Source organism: Elgaria multicarinata, chromosome 2 (genome assembly GCF_023053635.1).
Source record: "Elgaria multicarinata webbii isolate HBS135686 ecotype San Diego chromosome 2, rElgMul1.1.pri, whole genome shotgun sequence".
Classification (NCBI taxonomy): domain Eukaryota; kingdom Metazoa; phylum Chordata; class Lepidosauria; order Squamata; family Anguidae; genus Elgaria; species Elgaria multicarinata.
In genome coordinates this window covers 81,402,045-81,418,756 of record NC_086172.1, presented here as the reverse complement: position 1 = coordinate 81,418,756, position 16,712 = coordinate 81,402,045, and the positions used below count along the sequence as shown (strand labels likewise).

At 43.0% G+C, this 16,712-nt stretch overlaps 1 protein-coding gene across 1 annotated transcript; it reads left to right on the top strand.

The window, feature by feature from the left end:
- Positions 1-4,868: 4,868 nt before the first annotated feature.
- Positions 4,869-15,917, top strand: VPS37C (VPS37C subunit of ESCRT-I). The gene is made up of 6 exons (XM_063116987.1): positions 4,869-4,956; positions 7,036-7,120; positions 9,691-9,805; positions 9,901-10,072; positions 10,840-10,922; positions 12,712-15,917. The coding sequence occupies exons 3-6, from the start codon at positions 9,713-9,715 to the stop codon at positions 13,441-13,443; spliced, it is 1,080 nt and encodes a 359-aa protein (XP_062973057.1). The 5' UTR covers positions 4,869-4,956; positions 7,036-7,120; positions 9,691-9,712; the 3' UTR covers positions 13,444-15,917.
- Positions 15,918-16,712: the final 795 nt, after the last annotated feature.

Here is a 16,712-nt window from a genome sequence, read left to right as displayed (position 1 = left end):
TGGGAAGGAGCGCAAGTGTGGAAGCCAGAGGCCTCATGGCACCAAGGCACCACCGTCAAGATGAGGGCCTGGTTTCACCAGTAAGATGAGTACTATATTGTAAAATCATGCCTTTTGGAAAGCAATATTTTAATCTTGATTTGAAGTCATCCAGTGATCAAGTGCCCAGCATTAAATTGTAAGTGTACACCACTGGTTAATTACCTTCCCTATTAAGCTTTATGTTCTATTGGAATTTGGGAGCATTCATTGGTTCTTGCAACACCTTTCTTTCTTGATTAGAGAGCATGAAGTCTTTTAGTACCAGTATTTTTCCATTGGAAGGTATATGGCTGTAATCAAGTGCCCTTTGAACCTTTTCTCAGATTTTTGATAAACTAAATGGATAGAATTATGTAAAACTTTTGCTTTACATGACCCAAGGGCTCAAAAGATTTTGCTGCAGTGGAAAGGTTTGCTAACATTTCTGTTTTATCACAGGTGGTACACAATGGTTCCAATCAGCTCCTAGATGTTTTCCCCAAACACCTTAAAAAGGGGTAGTGAAATGTGTTGCCATCTAATGCTACCTGCGTGAGGTTAAATTTGAGTATGTTGACCAAATGTCCGGTTTCCCCTAGACAAGTCCAGAAATGGGGGGGGGGCAAACCGGAGTCTGGGGGAAATGTCAGAATTGATTAAATTGTCCAGGAAAATTGCATCCCTCCCGTGTGGCCATCCGGGCCTTTACTTGGTTGATGCCATTGTGCCTCCCACCAAGAAGTCCAGATTAATGCGGGGGAGGGACTTCAAGGACACATTTCCACACTTCTGGAAACACATCCTACACACACACACTCACACACCAGTGCCCATCAGGGCCTTCTCTTGGCTGGGGCGATTGTGCAGGCCAAGAAAAGGCCTGGATCGGTACGGGGCAGGGGCTTGAAGGATGTGTTTCTGGGCTTCTGGAAACACATCCTCCAGCCCCTCCCATCGGCTTGTCAGCGCTGACTGTCCTTATCAGGGTCCCACGATATAAACACAAGCGAGGTCCCAAGAAGAATATTTTAGGAAGAACAGGCATGTTTAGAGAAGAGATAACAGATAAACAATGGTGAGTGTTGGTGTAGTAATTACTGAGATTCATAATTATGCTTAAGGCTTCATCTTCCTTAAAAATCCTGCTATAACCTGCTATAACCTGCTATATCAGCAGATTGATAATAGTTTCTTTTTCTTTTCTTTTCATTTCTTTTTACCAAAAATCTAATAGCCATCTGGAAAACTGTAGAAATAAACTGGTATCTTAGCTGCTGCTAAGAATATTTCCAAGATGAATGTGAAAATCCCCATCATTTGCCCAGAGAAATAGGGGGAGGCGGAGAGTGGAAGCAAGCATAGGAGCATCCTGGGGTAGGAGAGGTGTGTGTGTGCCATTATTTATGTGATGGGTGAATGTAGTGCATGGTTGTTTATTTATGAATGGATGTGTGCATGTGTGTTTTGGGGTGGGTGATCCTGAGTGTGCGTGTATGTTTGTGTGCATGTTGGCAGTGTGTGAGTGTATTGGTGTGATGATGGCTGAATGGGGTGCATGGTTGCTTGTCTATGAATGGATGTGTGCGCGTATGTTTTGGGGTGAGTGATCCTGTGTGTGTGTGTGTGTTGGCAGTGTGCGAGTGTATTTACGTGATGGGTGGATGTGAATGTGCTTAAAAGCATGGCTGATACATACACAGACTTGTGTTGGTTTTAAAAAGCAACGAGACAAATTCAAGGAGAAATCTTATCATGATGGCTCAATGGAACCTCCATGTTCAACTGCAGTCTACCTCTGAGTATCATTTACTGGGGAGCAAAACAAACAAAACAAAACCAGCAGGGAAAGGCTAATAGAAAAAGGCTATCAATGGCTACTAGCCGTGATGGCTATGTGCTACCTCCAGTATCCAAGGCAGTAAGCCTGTCTGCACCAGTTGCTGGGAAACATGGGTGGGAGGGAGTTGTTGCACCATGTCCTGTTTTGTTGGTCCCTGGTTGACAGCTGGTTGGCTATTATGTGAACAGAGTGCTGGGTGGACCCTCAGTGTGAACCAGCATGGCACTAATTACATACTTATGCTTAATTGTATTTGGGCCATTTCTCCCACCCACCCACCCACTCTATGTGCACATGAAATTAATTGCTCAACAATTCCAAAGGGTTCTTTCCTTAAAAGCAGCCTAAAAATAATTTAAAATCAAAATAAATTTTAAAAAGGAGAGGAAGGGCAGATGGATGTGGGGGAGCATTGCACTTAACTAACTTGCCAGGGATGGAAAACCTACAGAAGGATACTAGTAACTCTAGAATCCACTTTTGGCCGGGGGGGGGGGGCTGAGACTGCACCCATTGAGTTCACCATAGTGCCTTGGGGCCTTGAAGCTACAATTGCTGGACATGTTGGTGGGCATGCCCCCTTAGGGGCTAGACATGTTGTCCTCCTTTTTGGTTTCCAAAATATGCTCACCCTAAATTAGAGGCATGTGATAAAAGCATACCACATCCTTTACTGCTATGGATGCCTAGAAATTAACTTCTACCAGTGCTAAATTCATGCTGTATACAGGATGAGATTAAAGACACATCCAGAAGGTAGATGAGCACACCCATAGCTTGGCATCGTAGCATACTACTAGAAGTGCTGGAAATGGACAGGAACCCCTCCCCTTCCCAACAATTCCATGCTCACTATGAGAAGCCATAAGTGCTGTGGACTGGTGGCATATGACTAGTGGGGTCTGAAGCATTTTGTTTCACATGTTCTGGGAAGACATTTAAAATGGCAGATCCTGCCCCCAGTCAGGCTTTCCTCCCAGGTAGGCTCACTATCATTACTGGATAAAAAAGAAGTTTGTGTAATGGACTGAAGTAAAAATAAAACTGTGGGAGGGGGAAGGGTTTTGCTCCCCCCATCTGCATGCCTTGTTTGCTCTTAAAATTGGGCTCTACACACTTTATATGTACATGAGCTATATATATTCCTGGTGGTTCCACATGGACCTATAGCTCAATTGGACCACTCCAATGTGGTGGGCCCTTTTCTATGGAACTCTCTACCTCTGGAGGTCAGGCAGGCACCAATATTGTGTTGCTTCCAGCGCCTCCTGACACAAGCTTTATTCCAAAAAGCTGTCCTTGCATGACCAGCCACAGTTTTTATTGGTTCTGTTTTTAAAGAGTAATTTTAATATGTTTTTTTAAAAATCTTATCAATTCATCTTTTATTCACTCAATCTCTTTAGATGTGGAGTGGTATATATATATATGCTATGAATAAAATAAATATATGAATGGATTTAAATAAACGGGTCTCTCATGCTCATATGCAGTTTGAACCCCACTCTCCAAAATTACAGCCATTTGGATGTGTTTAATGGGTATGTTTGTACCAGTTATGTTCCCTCTTTGGTAATATACACACTCTCCTGTTATTTTGGCATTGCCGTCTTCAGATGAAACAAAATTAATGCATGAAGGGAGTCTACATTGCTTTATTTCTTCAATATTACATTCTCAGTATACATTTTCTATAAAAAAATCCAAGAAAAGAAATGCACTGTCTGGACCCACGTCCTGCTTGTTGGCTTCCCACGGGCAACTCCTAAAAGTTGACTAGATGGAACAACTATTAGGTGGATCCACAGTTGGTTACAGAATCGGACTCAAAGAGTGCTTACCAATAGTACCTTCTCAAACTGGGGGGAGGTCATAAGTGGGGTACTGCAGGGTTCGGTCCTGAGCCCAGTGCTCTTCAACATTTTTATTAATGATTTGGATGAAGAGGTGAGAGGAATGCTTATCAAATTTGCAGACAACACAAAATTGGTTGGATAGCTAATACCCTAGAAGACAGAAACAAACTTCAAAGTGATCTTGATAGGAGCGCTGGGCTGAAAAGTATGACTTGATTCGTTTTAGGACACTGAAGCTCCTCTCATTAAGAGGCCACTGTTGCTGGCAATGACAGAAAAATGTGCAACGTGTTGAGGACATTTGGGGAAATATTGCCCAATCTCAAGTTCAATATTTGAGCTACTTTGTAACAGATCAGCTGGCCCCACCTCTGCGCAGCCCTGGAGACTGAAAGAACTGGGCATGTTTAGCCTGGAGAAGAAAAGATTGAAGGGAGACATGATAGCACTCTTCAAATACTTGAAAGGTTGTCACACAAAGGAGGGCCAGGATCTTGTTTCGATCATCCCAGAGTGCAGGACACGTTGTGGGCTCTCCCACCCTAGAGGCCTTCAAGAGGCAGCTGGACAACCATCTGTCAGGGATACTTTAGGGTGGATTCCTGCATCGAGCAGGGGGTTGGACTCGATGGCTAGTTTATAGGCCCCTTCCAACTCCGCTATTCTATGATTCTATGTTTGTCCACTGGTTGGCCCCTTAGTCTGATCCAGCATGTTTTTTCTCTTCTAAAAAGAAAGTATATGGTTAACAAAGTTATATTGTGGCAGGTTTCAACTTAAGAACACAGTTCCACGCACCAATTGCCACTGGAGCCTTCCTAGGAGAGAACCTCAGCTCACGCGGATGGAAAACGTTCTCGCAATTCCCCGCTGTTACGTGTATATGGGATAGAGTAAAAGACTCGAAACACCCCGTAACGTGCGGAGCTGGCTTGGGAGTCGGGGGAATGAAGGCTGGGAAGCTCCTCCCACTCCCCCCTAGGGAGGCACGTTCGTCGCGTGGCTCCTATCTGTTGACAAAATGGCCGCCGAGCAAAAAGCGCTCCGTCCATTGGCTCTCCCAGAGGAAGAGCCTATCTCCTTTGACGGGGGGGGGGGAGGAACCTTTGATCCATTTCCCTCCTGCACTTTGGCAGGAGTAGACCGAGCGCAGACAGTTTCCGGCTTTCAAACGGAAGCCGGAAGGGTGTCGGGGATTCCCTCTTCAGTTTCTGCTCCTCTTCCCCCAGCTTCTCACAGGTAAATCGCGGTTATTTGGGGGGTAGGGTGGGTTTATTACTTAGCCTTTTCTCGTAGTGTCTCGCGAGAAAAGACAACCTACTTGCCTTCAATCGAGAGGTGAGGGATTGTGGTGGGAGAGTAACTGTCTGCGCGCGCGCCCGCGGCACCCTCCCTCCCAGCTAGCGCTCGCCCACAGCCCTCCTGTTCTCTCTGAGCGTTAAACTGTACGTGGCTGGTTTGGTCGCGGGGGTGGGGCTGACCGCGCTTCACTTCTAGAATGGGCTTGAGGTGCAGCCCGCCTGGAAGCCCCGCCCCCTGCTCCTCAGGTGTCGTGAAGGGGGGCTGCTGCCATGAGCGGTGGTCTCTCTTCATATGAACAAAGGATATATGACACACACCCCCCAATCTCTCTTTGTGGGAATACTTTATAACTTCCTAGAAAGAGGTTCTGCGTTAAATCTCTGGCTCGAATTAACAGGGGCGTTGCTTATTTACATATGCTAATCAGCAGCTTGAATGATGGCATGTCAGTTACCGTTTTCTTTTCTTTTGGCTGCCGCAGAGGTTAAACGAGGAGGGAGAGGTTGAGTCTGGGGTAGCAGAAATGCCCAGCCTAGTGGCAGCCCTGTTGTCATCCTCATTTTCCTCATACAGCACCAAGCTTACTCACTCTCTGCCCCTATTCCTGGCTTTCCTGTTGGTGTGTGGGCACTTACTGCTTGTGCACCTCACATTGGCCAGTGGCATCATCTCAAGGTACATGCGCCTAGTGGTTTTCCTGTATATGAAGCGCAACTTCCAGGTTGGCTAATTTTTTGCTGGCAAACCTCATGCTGCCTCTTCAATAGCTGGCAACTGACTCCCCTTCTTTTCCCAGGCCCGAACATGCCGTGAAGTTTATTCACATGACTTTGTTGGCATCAGGGTCTTCATGCTGATAGTTGTATCTGTTCCTAGTACCAGAGATTGATGTCATTTAGTGCAGATCTTGTGTATTATGTTTGCTACTTTCACAGTGCAGCTGATTGTGATAGCCAATCTCTGTTGTTCCCATGGTCGGCAAAGGTTTGTGCAAAACAACAATAATAATAATAATTTTATTTCTTACCCGCATAGTGCATTATTATAGAAATGTAATACATAATTTCTGCAACCCTGATGTAGCGTAGTCTTACTTTATTTGCATAAACTTCAAGTACTAGCAAATGTGGGACAAACTCTGCAAGCATATGCAGTGATACCCTTCATACATAGAAGTGTGTTTCCTATTTTCAGGTAATTTGCGAATTAGCTGAAAAACCATGTTCTCCCAGATGTGCCTGCCCAAACCTTAAGATCTTACTCTGAGGCCCTACTCTTCAGTGCCCCTGCCAAAATGAAGTAAAGCGGGTGACTGTCATGGAGAGGGCTTTTTTTGGTAGTGGCACCCCAGTTGTAGAATAGACTTCTCAGAGAGATTTGCCTGGTGCAATCCCTGTAGTCTTTTTGGTTCCATGTAAAGACCTTTCTGTTCACTCAGACCTTTTAAATAATTCATTTTTAAAATCTGTTTAATTTTCTACTACTGTGAGGTGTTCTTTTTTTTACTTCATGATTTTGTTTTATTTTGTATTTAAATTGTTTTTATACGTGTTTGTTGTAAGCCACCCAGAGTACTTTTATGTTATACAGCAACATATGCCTGTCATCAACACATGAACTAGCAGGCAGAATCAGAGTTAATCAAGGGACTTTGTAAATCAGAGTACATACCATTCTCTGGTTTTATTATTGAGCATCAATATACCAAGGGCAATTACACAGAGGAAAAAACCTGGATTTGCTGTCAAGTGTATATCCCACAGGGAAGTGCAGCCTTCCTGGCCTGCATAGCTTCCTGACAATGCGTTGTCACAAGTGCACTTTACTTTACCAGGTTATTCACTTTAAACACCTTAGGTGTTCACCTTAAAAATGTAAAGTGACCCTTGGCTAATACCACCCAAATAATGGTAGTAATTTTTGAACTAGATTCCCCCCCCCCCCCCGCCACAGAGGGGTTTCATCAGTTTTGGACACTGTAGGCAAAATACAAGCATGGCTTCTTTTCTCTTGCAGGTACTGATGCAGAATCCTCAGAGCCAATCCTGTGAGATGTTTCGTTTGAATCAGAGATAGAAGAACCAGTCGCAGATAGTAACAGGTTATAATCCTTGCCAGTTGTCTCTTGTTGATGTTTCTTGCTGTGTGTGAATTCAGATTTACAGGTGGCTGAGACTTGTACTGTTTGAATAGGGGGGAAATAAGGACAAAACTATCTGTGACAGCAGGTGATCTCTGCTTTTGTGTTTGTTTTTTAAATGAATTGCAGCTGCAGGAGGGCCTCAGTCCAGTTGGGCTGTGCTGCTGGAGAAGGGAAGGGGCTAACCCTTGAAGCCTATGCCACTTAAGGAAATTGCCCTTCACAGCAATGATTTTAATGGGGAAATCAGCACTGGGATACCATATACTACCTGTATATTTTGCCCGAGGGGGGCAAATAGCAGCTTTGGTGTGGCAGTTTTTATGGGCAAAACTGTGCTGGGGTGAGTGGGGACTGATTGCCCTCCTCCCTATTGCTGCAGTCTCAAATGGATCTCCCTCATCCAACCGCATCTGTAATTAAACTTTAAACGAACAAAAACAAAACAATAACAAGAGGAGGTCCAATCATAGATCTCCCACTATAATATCTAGTTGGACCTAAACTTTATATTTTATGAGAGCAGATGTGGAGTGAGAAGGGTAAGGAGCCAGGTTCAAAAGATCTGAAAAATGTTGAAAAGTCAAACTTGCTGATCTTGTCATGCTATGAGCCCCAGGATAAGCCGCAATGGACAACTGCAGTGGAAGACTTTGGTTATGTAGCTATTGTGTAACCTTTGTTATACAGAGAACTTGTGCTTGTGGATGTTGGCTGATAAGGGGATGAGAGAGAGGCATCGTTTGTTGGCCCAGCAGGTGATGAAGCCAAAACAAGGCTGGAGTGGGAAGGAAAGATGATAAGTTGGCACCATAGACACACTGATTATGTTTTCCCTAGGAAAAAACGGGTAAAAGAGTGTGGAAAAGTTTACTCCTATTAAAAACAAAAAGAGCTCCGGCTATTGGGCGGTATAGAAATGTAATAAATAAATAAATAAAATAAAATAAAACAAAAAACAAGAAGGGGTAGCGTTGGCTATCTCTTGACTGACAAAGGACCTCCAGACCTATTGGTATCAATAGACATTGATAGCTATGAGCTATTGTGAAAACTAGAAATAGTTTGAATAATTTAGCTCTTAAGTAGATGGTGTGAGGATGTATAGGAGGACCCTATGACATATAAAGTAGGGCTGTATAAAGTATCTGTGCTTTAGTTACTTCATTATTCCTTTATTTACTGGCCCTGTCTTGGGTATTGTGTCTCTTAAGTTACGATACTGCATCAATGGTCCTGCTTCCTGATTCAGCCATCTACTAGGATGGAAGTCAGAACCCTGATTTTTAAAAGAGAGATAAAGGTTTATGTATTTTTTTTAAGCAAGCAAGAACAACATTGAACCAATTTTTGTGCCAACTATTGTGTACGTTATTGCCAAATAGAGAAAGAGCGTGCCTGCATCATCATTGTTCTAATTGTTCTCAACTGTATCCTAAAACAAAGGAGGAATGAATCAGAAGTGGTGTGCAGATACAGTTGACATGATATTGCATAAACAAATAATTTAAACCTTTTTTAAAAAAAACTTTTTTCTTGGTATTCATTGGGTTACATCAGAACCAAATATTATACTTGCTTGCTGTTTTTTTAGCTGTGGGTGCTTTACGCCAGATAGCTTTTCAAGTAACAGGCTGAATGAGCACACTTGATACCGTAAGCAACACAGAGACTTTGCAGATTCTCATGAAGAGTCTGTCAGTCCAAATTGCAGACAGAGGGATTAGCAGAGTTCACATGTGTGATTGTTGTGCAAATAATTCTGCTGTCCTCTTAGGCGTTGTGCTTCTTTTGAGCCCTCATTAATAAAACCAGCAATGTTATCTTCCCTGTTTTGCCTCTTTTCCTCCCTTCTGACAGAGTATAATTTGAGGCAACAGCATGCATTTCTTTGAATAACTTAATTGCATTTGTTCCCTGTCATGGTTTGCTTTTTATACCCCCTTTCATCTTGATTTCCCCCCACTTATGTTTTGAGATGCTCAAATTTTAGCAGGGGTGTTTTATCCTGTCTTGCATGCTGTTATCTATCTATGCAGAGGACACAATAGTCCTATCCACTCATTAGGCATTGTATAGGGCACGTAGAATCAACATGATAGTCTGGTGGGGCCACATTAATCTGGACCTGTCTTGCCTTTGTGCAATAGAGGTAACTGACATATACAGGCGCGAAATGCAATATGCAATATGCATAGTGACAGTAATGTGTCTTTCTTAACCTGGCAAAATTGAAAGGTACAGAGTGCTGTGCCAGCATTCACATGTGGCAGTTACACTTTATGTTCAAAGTGCAAAAGTAAGGGCAGGATGAGTAAGCTTGATCATACTCTCCCACAGTGCCTCCTGTGTGAATAGGATTTATATAAACCAACAATTAAAAATGACAAAGCCATTCTGCTGCCAAAGACACTTGTTGCTTGTATTCTGCCAGGGCTATGACTTATGATCAACAGATGACACAATTGGAGTGACCAGCAAGTGATATGAAACCTATTAACCCCTCATGTCCTCTCTCTATTATTGCAAAGGAATTCATGCACCTCACAGAAGATGGAGACATTCAGAGACAAGACTGTAGATGAGCTGAAGGAGCTGCAGGAAAATTCAGAAGAGATTGAGCGATTGGCAATAGAGTCTAGTGAGGTATCTATGAGAATACATTGAATTCATTTGATTGAAGAGAAGGAGGTGAACTTAAGAGGAGTCACTCCTTCTTAACAATGGATCTTTTCTCTCAGGTCCAGGATGTACAGCTGGAAAGGGAGATGGCTCTGGCCACAAATCGTAGCCTGGCGGAGCGGAACTTGAAGTTCCAAGAGCCTCTAGAAACAGGACGTGCAAACCTCTCTGACAAATATAGGGAACTGCAAAAGCTGGTGGAGCGATGCCAGGAGCAGAAGGAAAAATTGGGTAAAGTAACAGAACTGTCTTCCCCAGATTGTGGGGCTGGGGCAGGACAGCCAGTAGACTTTTTTTTCTAAACACAATTACTTCTTGTGATCCCAATTACACAATTACTAAACACAATTACTTCTTGTGATCCCTCCTCAGTGTTAGTACCCTCCTGATCTGGAGTTAGTTCCTATTTCTTGGCATCTGTTAATGGTGGACAAGGAAAGAGGGTGATTTATGAGACGGTAGTTTGGTTCTGGGCTTCTAACAACCTGCACTGACGTTTTACAAATTATTTATTATTAAATTTTATCCCTTCCTTCCCCCTCTTGCAATGAACCCAAGTTGGCTCACATGGTCCTCCTCTTCCTCTCCCTTTTTATCCTCACAAGTCATCCAGTGAGCTTTATAGCTGAGTGGGAACTATAACTTGGGTCTCTTGAGTTCCACTCCAGCACTTTAACCTCTACACATACTGACTCTTTGATATTTGTACTTGTACAGCCATCAAAATCTCTATACAGGTGTGGTACTTCTACAAGGGCAACAGAGTTTTCCATTCCACCCCCCCCCCCCCCATCACTCTCCCTTCCTTCTCCATTACAATTAAATGGTTCATGGCGTGGCTCTTAGAGAAACAGGGCTGTTGTCTTAGATGGTGGCAACTCTCAATTGTGGCAACTTAGATGGTGGCAACTCTTATTTGTACAGAGCCAGGAACTAGTATCGTCCCTGAGACAAGGAGAAATGCTTGTTTTGTAAATCATTCTTTTTTTCCCTCCTAGAAAAATTCTCAACGGGAATACAGCCTGATACTCTGTTAAATCTTCTGCAGGTGGAAGGGCAGAAAATCGAAGAAGAATCTGAGGTCAGCCTGTGATTTAAACTCAAGAGGGAATGAGATTTATTTGTATATGATTTGTTAATGCTGGAAATCTAGTCTAAAAAGTTTACTCCAACACTGATCTTTTATCCCTTTTGTCCTCATGCTATAGACCCAGCCTGTCAGCCAGGACTGTCTGTCTCCTCAGTTCTCACAAATTAAGTTCCAACTACTTAGGAAACAATCTCTCCATCCTTCTTTTGTGATATTGTTCAAATGTATTATTTTAATGGGCCTATTTTATTTGTTAGAATATAGGCAGCCCGCCCACAGTATTGCTATCATAAGCAGCAAGAGCCTCTGTCAGTCCTGGACAGCTGCAGAAAAGTAAGGCTGGTCTGTTTTGGACCAGCTGAAGTTTCCAGGCTGTTTTCAAAGGCAGCCCCACATATAATGCATTGTAGTGATCCAGACGAGAGATTATCAAAGCATGCATAACTGTAGCTAGGCTATCTCTGTCCAGATAAGGGTTAATCAGTTTCCTTCAAGAGTGCCTGGAGTTGTCCTGCAATCACCCGTACAAAGACCTTGCCCATGTGCTCAAAATTGAGGACTTAGGAAATTTGGCCACTAATAGAATAATGCAATCTGAAGTGGGCAGTTGCCTGAGGTGGTCCAGGGTCCTATTTGGTCTATTTCACTGTGAGTGATCATGGGGAAGCAGAATGTGTACTCATGCCATCTCTTCTCCCAATTGGTGCAATACAGAATTGTTTGGTTGACTGTCCATACGGGTGTGTGTGCACATGTGTGAGGGGGATTGGATGAGATTGGGGACAGCATTCTAATTCTTCCTGGGAAATTCCAGGCGGATTGAAATCTGAAGTTATTTAGAAAAAAATAAATTTTCTTATTTTTTCTCTACTAACAAAAGACTTGTACTTGTGAGCTGTTACCACTAGAGGGAATTGTGAGGAACGCCCAGCTAAATGATTGCTGGTCATTTAAGCCTCTCCCCGCTTGCCTCTTAAGGCAATGAATTTTCAGTGCCTCCAAGTCAATTTCTTACTACTTCTGACCCAATTTTGTTATGGGCAAAGGTCCAGGTTCTGGGAATCCTGCTGGATTGTCACCCAAAAAGAAATAAACAAAAACCCTAGAGTCTGTTCTCCCTTTTCTTCTCACCTATTTTATTCTTAGTAAAGTTCAGTATCACTTTTTCATGAGCTTCTGGGGTCATCCATTGCAAATATGGCATTTATTTATTTAAACATTTGTATCCGACCCTTCATCACTAGGATCTCAGGGTGGCGTACAGATAAAATTATACAACAATATAAAACAATAACTATACACAGCTAAAAACAAATTAAATCATTAATCAAGATAAAACCAGTATAGAATTTAAAAACAGTAAAACCAATTAAAACAGTTAAAATAATGTGCAAGCTTGGTGAATTTAGCAATTTACTTGGTGCTGGAATAAAGTCAGTGCTGGCGCCAGTCGGGCCTCCAAGGGGAAGGCATTCCACAGTTGGCGTGCCACAACAGAGGAAGCCCTCTCCCATGTCCCACCATAGCACATGTCTTGCATTGGTGGGATGAGGAGGAGGACTTCTCCAACAGATCTCAAGTCTCGGGTAGGCACATATACGGAGAGGCTTTCAAGTATCAAGGTCCCAAGCTGTTCAGGGCATGTCACCATCTCTCAGATAGACCCAGTGAAATAACGAAAGACTGGAGATATTTATATGTCTTTAAGTGTTCATTGCAAGAAAGTTTGAGCTCCTTATTTCAAATGGAAGCATTGCATTAATTCTCTTTTGCATTCTAGACAATGGCTGAAAAGTTCCTGGAGGGCGAAGTGTCTCTGGATACATTCCTTGAGCAGTTTTCCTCCATGAGGAAGTTATCCCATCTACGGCGGGTGAAAGTGGAGAAGCTTCAGGAAGTGCTGAGGAAACCTCGGTCATCACAAGAGCCAGTAAACAACCACCAGCCTCCTTCGAACATACCTTCTGGGCCTGTAACTCAGCAGCCGCAGAGTAGCTCAGCTGGGGGACCGCCCTTTCCTTTACCTTACAGTCTATCCCCTTGCATGCCTAGTGGCCCTTCATCTTATGGAGCTCTCCAACCAGCTTCATTTGCAGGAACACCTGTTTTGGTGGGACATGTTGCTTCCTCTCAACCAAGTATCCAACCCCCATTTCCTTATAAATCACCCCCAGGTCCTAGATACCCATCTGTGTCTTCTGGTGGCTCAGTACCCCAGTCTCAGGTAGGAGATGCATCTCCATACCCTGGATATTCTTGGTCTCCATCCAGAGCACCTCCTTCTGGATCAGGATACCCACAGCCCACTCATGGGGCTCCATCTACAAGGCCAGGGTTCCCTCAGCCTCCATATTTTCAACCAGTGGGCAGGCCACAGTGCCCCTATCCTACTCAGCCTCCAGTGCCTACCTTCCCTGTTCCTTCCCAGGCTCCATATCCCACAGGCCCAAGTCCGTCCTTTGGCTATCCACCACCACCTCAGCCACCTCGGGGCCCTTGGTCAGGATACTAGTCAGGATTTCCAGTCAGTATTCTTTTATATAGTAACCTGAGAAATTGATTCTTGCTAGCTAATGAGGCCGAACCTGCAAACTTGGAAGTGTCATCCTGAGGGACCTACTTGTGTAAGCATTATATTGAAGGCATGTGTGGGTTAATGGTGTAAGAGTTGAGAAGGAACGTCTCCCTTGGGAAAGTTCCATTCATGAGTATCGGCAGGCACTGATTGAGCAACACCTTAATGGCCAGGGATTCGACCAAACAGTCAGTTCAAGCCATAGTATAAAATTCAAATATAGACCCAGACTCTTAGTTGAGCTATACAGGCATTGTTCCGATTAAGCTGCTTGAGACATAGTTATTCACAACAGCTTGGATCTGATCCTGTGTGTGTTTGTGTGTGCACAACTGTGTGTGTGTGTAGTTTTCTACTTTAATATATTAGAATATAAATATATATATATATAAAGAATTCTATACACTTATTTTACACAGAACCCACGACAAGGAGAAATCTGTCAAGTATTTCTGACGTAAAACACATGCTTTCTAGGGAAGGAAGGAATATATGATATCTCTTGGCACTAAGGGAATACTAGGAAATAAATTAAAGGCATAGCTCAGTCTTTGACATGCTTCAGGAGTGGTGGTATATCAGATAACACAACAGAGAAACAAGCCCTGCATCACAACTTCTCCCAGTTCCAACCAAAACCTTCCAGGGGGCCACATGCCAGGAGTAGGCAGGGCAAGTACCCCACACTCTTTCAGTAGCAGTCCATTCATTCTTTCAGTCCTTTCCCGGCTCTGTTGCATTTCTTTCTCTCTTCACTCCTCTTTCATCTCCCCACCCCTCCTTGCTGCCTCTGCCCAGCACTTGGGATTAAATAGAGCTCCCATGAGCACGAGTAGAACCTTTTTAAAATCCTAATTGCTGCATACAGAGATAAACTTGGGAGGGGGCAGGCACTGTGCATAGGAGCATTAACACTTTCCTCCCCAGCTGTACTCACCTAAATCACACACACCCAACATAGACTTTAAAACCCTCCAGTGGTAACAGCGGAGGCTTTTTTAAAAGCCTGCTTGCTGTGCAGGGCACAATTTTGCAAGAGGTCACAATCTGCAGGGAAGGATAGCCCTCCCCTCCCTAGCAGAAACCCCTTTGCATGCTCCCCAATGTGGCAGTTGGGCTTTTTAGGGTGCAATCCTATGTGTGTTTAGACAGAAAAAAGTCCTACAACTCCCAGCATTCCCCAGCCAGCCATGCATAGGATTGCTCCCTTAAAAGGATTGTGCCTTTAAAAGCCTAACTGCTGTATGGGTGTGTGAGTGGAGAGGCCGCAGGCTGGATGGGGAGGCCCTGCGGGCCATAGCTTCCCCACCACTGCCATAGTGGTTAGCTATCTTCCCTGTTCCTCTTGTCCAGTGTGTTGCCATCATTTCTAGCTTTCCTGTGGTTTATTTCCTCTATATTCTCCCCTCTGGTTGTGTTAGGTATATGGAAGAGGTGAACTGTTTCAAGGTGGGCCAGAAAGTCTGACTTATAAAAGTCAAATCACTATGCATTTTCATATTTGGGAATAATGGACAAAATGCTAGCGTCCCTATTTCCAATGGGCTGTGTGGTGTGCTTCACTGAATCTTGTAGGCATTTGCTGCTGCTGACATATCCAGCTCCATTTCTCTGTTAATCTCTGAGTGTAACAGAGGATTGGATAAGGAAGGCTTCTCCCTACTCTTTGTTCACTGTCCCACTTCCTTCTTTTGACAAGAAGAAACACTGGCTACCAACAGAGAGAACGGAGCGGATCTAATGGAAATCAAAATGGCTTTGCTCAGCACTTTACCCTCTTGCTTGCCCGTAATTTATTTATTTTTTAAAAATGGACTACTAATAGATTTGACCAGGTTGAATGCTTTTGGAATTTGATGGAAGCAATTTCGTATCTGTGAGTAATTATGGTAATAAAACTTGATGAATTGCACACAGGCTTATGATTATGACTTCTGGAAATGAAGCTGTGGCTGTTATTTGATATGGATTCTTTTTCTTACTTGCTAACATCTTCCCTTTGATGTCTCCTAGTTTGTGTCAATAAGGCCCTTCACAGTTCATCTCACACAGTCATAGGCTCTTAATACCATATGGCATTTCCTCTTGTCTTTACCCCACTTAAGTGATCTATCTGTGCATCTATCCTCCTCCCCATAGACCAGTAAACTTAACCCTTCTTCGCATCCTTCAACACCATGTTTCCTCTATCTTATGCATTATAATTTCCATATTCCATCTGCCCTTATTGTTTTCAGCAATTGTTTTGATCATCCTTTATCATTGACTTTATGTTCTGTAATTAAGTAATTACCCTGTCTATACTATTTAACTTGTTAATGCCTAGTACCCCAACTTTGATCTAACCCAATATATGATAACCTAACACTAGACCTGAAGAAAGGCCACAGTAGTGGAAATATGTTTTGCCCCCCAAAAGGGGAAGGGAACAATTTTGCTTTTTAAAATTAATGTTTAAAAGGATTCCAGAAAGAAGAAGAATTGATTACTATGGATGGTGTTTTAATTCTGACTTTAAATAGCCATAGTAACTTCACAGTCTTGTGGCAATATCTAATACTTCACTCCCCTTTCTTATTTTTGTATGTTGCATTAAAATGTTGTCATTTGTAGAGGTATGCAGATATACATGGTTATATTTGGTATGTACAGCAAAAACACAACACAGAATCCATTTGAGGCAATGCAAACAAAAATAAAATGGAACCAACTGCAACACAGACACTTTGTTCAGGATGTATCTTGTGAGGAAAGAACTCGATCCATGCAGAATTCTTGTAATCCCAAGCAAACCCGTTGTTTCAAAAGCTGGGAAAGAAAGACTCCAGCACCTCAGTATTTGCCATCCTATTGTGTTGCTGATGTTCCAGTCAAATCTAAATTGATCAAGCCACCATAGAGCAATAGGGGGTTTCATATTTGAATAGTGAAGTGGTTGTTTGACAATTTTCATGTCATTTCCAGGACTTTTAGGGCTGATGATGAACATTGATGGAGCTTTATAAATAATAACAACAACAACAACAACAATGTACTTTTACAATGTTGTACTCTGAATCCTGGTGGTGACTACACATGGATTGCTCTGTAGAAGATCAGTTTATTTTTTCACCTTAGGAACAGCTAAAGGAAGTGGCTCAAATTCAGAAGTAACAATCTGTTTTTGTATTGGAGCTGTATTACTATGAACAATGAGACAAACCTTA